At 37.0% G+C, this 1741-nt stretch overlaps 1 protein-coding gene across 3 annotated transcripts in view; it reads right to left on the reverse strand.

Annotated features, from left to right (window-relative positions):
• Positions 1 to 469: 469 nt before the first annotated feature.
• Positions 470 to 1741, reverse strand: part of MICU2 (mitochondrial calcium uptake 2) — a 134921-nt gene continuing 133649 nt past the window's right edge. For 2 of the 3 annotated variants that reach the window (XM_006159519.3, XM_006159518.3), the window contains one exon: positions 470 to 679. In XM_006159519.3, the coding sequence (XP_006159581.1) occupies positions 575 to 679 (105 nt within the window). In that variant the 3' untranslated portion in view covers positions 470 to 574. The remainder of the gene's footprint in view (positions 680 to 1741) is intronic. The other variant, XM_014592007.2, reaches the window with a different exon arrangement.

A 1741-nucleotide genomic window follows, 5' to 3' on the forward strand; every position in this document is an offset into this window, starting at 1 on the left:
ATCTTGCTACTGTATCTAAGACATCAGTAAATAACTGTACTTTCCATCTTACCAAAGCACAAGATATGACTTTGAATCTAGGCCTTCTCACAGAATCCAGTATCTTATTTTGTAAAAGAATATTTTCTTTCTACTAAGGTCTTAATAAAAACTTAAGAACGTACTGAATTAGAAACAAGTTCAGACATCCTTTATATCACAACAACAACAAACAGTGGAAACTTAAGAAAGTAAATACCTAGTAATTTAAAAAATCCCAAATTCTGACATTTTGGGCAATATAATTGCTATGTTATCTTTTTTTTTTTTTTTTTTTAAATTTGCCAGGGGGGAGGTTTATCACCAGAGATGGAGACAGAGAGGGACAGGGAAGAAGTCCCTCCCACTAGGACATGGTCACATCACAATTCCTTCTCCTCCATTTCTCCATCCTTTTGGGATTTGGGCACAGAAGCACACACATATGGCATGTTTTTCAAACTAGTGGGGCTGGGATTTGAACTGCACAGCTGGCCATATGGGCTCCAGTTACCAAAATCACTAGGCCACAGAACTGGCCCGTCATATTATCTTTTTAAAAAAGTCCTTTTCCAGCTTGTTTCCAGACTTCTTTTACTCCTTTAATGCTTTCTTTTTTCACACATTTCCAGTATTCTTGTACACTTTGTTGCTGTGGTACCTGTTAACCAAAAGTAAAAATGAGAAGGTCATTCTTTTTAAAGTTAAACAAGATTTCATGTGTACTTTATCTTACTGTTTATTTCCTTCCTACACTCTTCCACAAAGCACTGGGTCTTCAGAAAAGTCATGACCCATTTTTGCATAGAAAACCATAGGAAAATATGTCATGACTTTCCCAATGACCTAATAGTTGAGGATGAATTATGTTGTAAAAGCTGTTTGTAACAAAACTGAAAATAAGAGTAAAAGAAAAAAAGTGAATGTGATATGAGAATATCGTTGGAGTAACTAGGGAATGGAAGTTACCTAAATAAACATTAATGGAGTTTCTTCTGCAAGAAGATGATAAAGATTTTGGACATTTTCATTTCAAGAAGATATAATCTAATTCAACACTTTGTGAATTAAAAGTACGGTGTAATTATTACTCTTCTCTAGAAAATATGTGAATCCTGATGACCACAGGAGCACTTAGCCAAATGGAAGCAAAAGTCTACTTGAGTTATATATGTTCTTTTCCCTATTATTAATTTATAATTTTTCTTTTTAAGGTTTTCTGAGAAAGGGAAAAGAGGCACCTGGGTATAATAATTGCTAACTGCAAAGACTGCTTGACTTTCCAAGAATATGATTGATTATGGGATGTTAGATGATTATTAAGATTATGGGAACCAGCAGTTAGCGTAATGGCTATGTTGCTGGACTCCCACGTAGTCGACCGCGGTTCGTGTCTCGGACCCGGTGGCTTAAATCTCACGCCGGGCGCGTGTGCGTGCGTGCCCAAGATCCCGAGAGGAGAATGGAGGAGAAGGGATTGCGGCGTGACCATCCCCCCTGGGGGGTGATTTCTCGCTTTCTGTCTCTATGTCTCTGTCTGTCTGGCGAGCGCACACACCCTATAGCGAAAACCTCTCCCCCCAAAAAAAAGATTATAAAATATGTTTGCTAATACAAATCATATTTATTTTAACTTTCCATAAATTATATTCACTATGGGGAATTGAACTTGCTTTTTTCTAGGACATAAGTAAATAGCTTTGTCTTCATGAATGGCACCATA

The sequence above is a fragment of the Tupaia chinensis genome, unplaced genomic scaffold (assembly GCF_000334495.1).
Source record: "Tupaia chinensis unplaced genomic scaffold, TupChi_1.0 Scaffold000634_1, whole genome shotgun sequence".
In the NCBI taxonomy this organism is placed as follows: Eukaryota; Metazoa; Chordata; class Mammalia; order Scandentia; family Tupaiidae; genus Tupaia; species Tupaia belangeri.